The 2,500-nt window shown below is 54.2% G+C and overlaps 1 protein-coding gene across 1 annotated transcript in view; it reads left to right on the top strand.

Moving 5' to 3' along the window:
• LOC308160976 (striated muscle preferentially expressed protein kinase-like) overlaps positions 1-2,500 on the top strand; it is a gene marked incomplete at both ends in the record, with an annotated part of 64,415 nt that overhangs the window by 34,902 nt on the left and 27,013 nt on the right. Inside the window, 3 exon segments of the mRNA XM_080534898.1 lie at positions 470-593; positions 1,626-1,798; positions 2,069-2,181. Coding sequence (XP_080391024.1) covers positions 470-593; positions 1,626-1,798; positions 2,069-2,181 — 410 coding nt within the window.

Below are 2,500 nucleotides of genomic sequence, written 5' to 3'. Positions count from 1 at the left end.
GTGTGTGCGTGTGTGTGTGTGTGTGTGTGTGTGTGTGTGTGCGTGGCTGGTCTTCCTAAGAGAAGGGCCAAACAGTTAGCAAAATACTGCTCAATATCCGCTATTATTGGTAGCCGCTCAATATGGAGAAGGCGGTGCTTCCTGTACCCATGAGCGGGATACTGTCTGTCTTATTGTATTGATACTGTATCTGTCAACCCACTGGTATCATCTGGTGCGAATAACATCCTGTGTGTGGCAGAACTGGTTGTTGGCTCAGCATTACTGTAACAGATTGTTTCTATGATATCAAAATGCACTGTTAGTATTTATGTCCTTTAGAATTATACTTTGTATGTGGACATAAATAAAGCATCTAAAGTGTGTGGTGTGTGTGTGTGCGTGCGTGTGTGTGTGTGTGTGTGTGTGTGTGTGTGTGTGCGTGCGTGTGTGTGTGTGTGCGTGTGTGTGTGTGTGTGTGTGTGCGCAGGGCCCTACCTGGAGGAGGCTCCAGTGCTGGTGGACCGGCCTGACGTGGTCTACGTGATGGAGAACCAGCCAATCAGCATCTCCGTCACCCTCAACCACGTCAACGCCACTGTCGTCTGGAAGAGGTCTGACTATGCTACGCTATGCTAAGCTATGCTACGCTAAGCTATGATACGCTGAGCTAAGCTATGCTATGCTATGCTATGCTACCCTATGCTATGCTATGCTACGCTATGCTACGCTACACACACCAGTCAACACACATGTGACACGTTCTAATGGTTTGGTCCTCATGTCGGGATCTGATGTAATGATCAGACTTTTCTTTCGAAACATTTCGAAGGGTTAGAAAAATGTTTCTCCTTCTGAACATTTTCAAGATTTGATCCGAAAATGATCAGATTACTTCTGAACAACAGGATGTTAGGGTTAGGGTTAGGGGTCAGGGCTCCGGGGTCAGGGGTCAGTGCTGTGTGTGATGTGAGGCCTGTGGTCCTGCAGGAGGGGTCAGGGTTAGGGGTCGAGGTCAGGACTGTGTGTGATGTGAGGTGTGTGTGTGTAACGGGGCGGGGGCAACCCTAAGCCCATCCACTACCCCTGCCTTCTAAGCGGGTCTTTAAAAAAAAACAGCAGTGTCCGATGGGATAGGATAAGTTATTAAGTCCGATAAACTCTTGACCGGGGCTCCGCCCAGGGTTGACTCCAGACTGTACCCCGTCGCCTATGGGGAGGTCCCTAACCCTAACCCTCACGACCCAGCGTGGCTCCAATCACTCAGCTGGGGACAGGAAAGAGTGACTCAGCGAGTTGCAAGAGCGACAGGCAACCGCACAGTCCACAGTCCATCAACTGGCTCTCGGCTATGCTGGACAGTCGGGCCCTCGACCTCCATACTAAACAAACCAAAACTCAAAACTTCCAAAAATACACCAGGTTCTGTGTGTGTGTGCACTAACCCAGGGTGGCAAAAGAGACGGCACATAAAACAATGACAGGTTATTTCCTTTGTCACCCTGTGACATGTGGTCCCTAGGAGGGGTCAGGGTTAGGGGTTAGGGGTCAGGGTGTGATGTGAGGTGTGTCCTGGGTCCCTAGGAGGGGTCAGGGTTAGGGGTTAGGGGTCAGGGTGTGATGTGAGGTGTGCCCTGGGTCCCTAGGAGGGGTGTGGTCCTGACCCGCCGGCCCGGCCTGGTGGAGCTGAGCGCGCCAGACGACGACCAGCACCAGCTGACCCTGCTGAGGGTGGCGGCCCACGACACAGGAGACCTGGAGGTCCTGGCGACCAACCGCCACGGAGCCACCTCCTGCTGCTTCACTGTGGAGATGGCAGGTAGGAGGAGGGGGAGGGGGAGGGGGAGGGGGGGGAGGAGGAGGGGGGGAGGGGGAGGAGGGGGGGGAGGGGGGAGGGGGAGGGGGGAGGGGGAGGGGGGGAGGTCCACCTCCTGCTGCTTCACTGTGGAGATGGCAAGGTAGGAGGGGGAGGAGGGGGGAGGAGGGGGGAGGGGGAGGAGAGGTTGGTCTCTAGCCTGTCTCTGTAGCCCCTCCCACCTGTCTCCTCTGTCTCTCTAGCCCCTCCCACCTGTCTCCTCTGTCTCTCTAGCTCCGCCCACCTTTGAGTCCATCATGGAGGATCTGGACGTTCGCGTAGGAGAGACGCCGCGCTTCGCTGTGGTGGTGGAGGGCAAGCCTGTCCCCGACATCCTCTGGTTCAAGGTGTGCGTGTGCGTGCGTGTGTGTGTGTGTGTGCGTGTGTGTGGCTGTGTGCGTGTGTGTGTGTGTGTCTGTGTCTGTGTCTGTGTCTGTGTCTGTGCGTGTATGTGGCTGTGTGCGTGTGTGTGTGCGTGTATGTGGCTGTGTGCGTGTGTGTGTGTGTGTGTGTGTGTGTGTAAGAGAACAAGACAACATTCAGACATCGTGTCGTAAATTTGGGAAAAGCTTTCCGATCATTTCCAACGTTTCCGTATTGAAACCCGTATGGAAACTTATATGGGACAATTACCTGAAAGTTTCCCCAAAAATTACGGGAATTTTG

This window comes from Nansenia antarctica, assembly GCF_963989245.1.
Source record: "Nansenia antarctica genome assembly, chromosome: 6".
Lineage (NCBI taxonomy): Eukaryota > Metazoa > Chordata > Actinopteri > Argentiniformes > Microstomatidae > Nansenia > Nansenia antarctica.
Note: the sequence above shows the minus strand (reverse complement) of the source record. Positions and strands in the feature narration are given on the sequence as shown.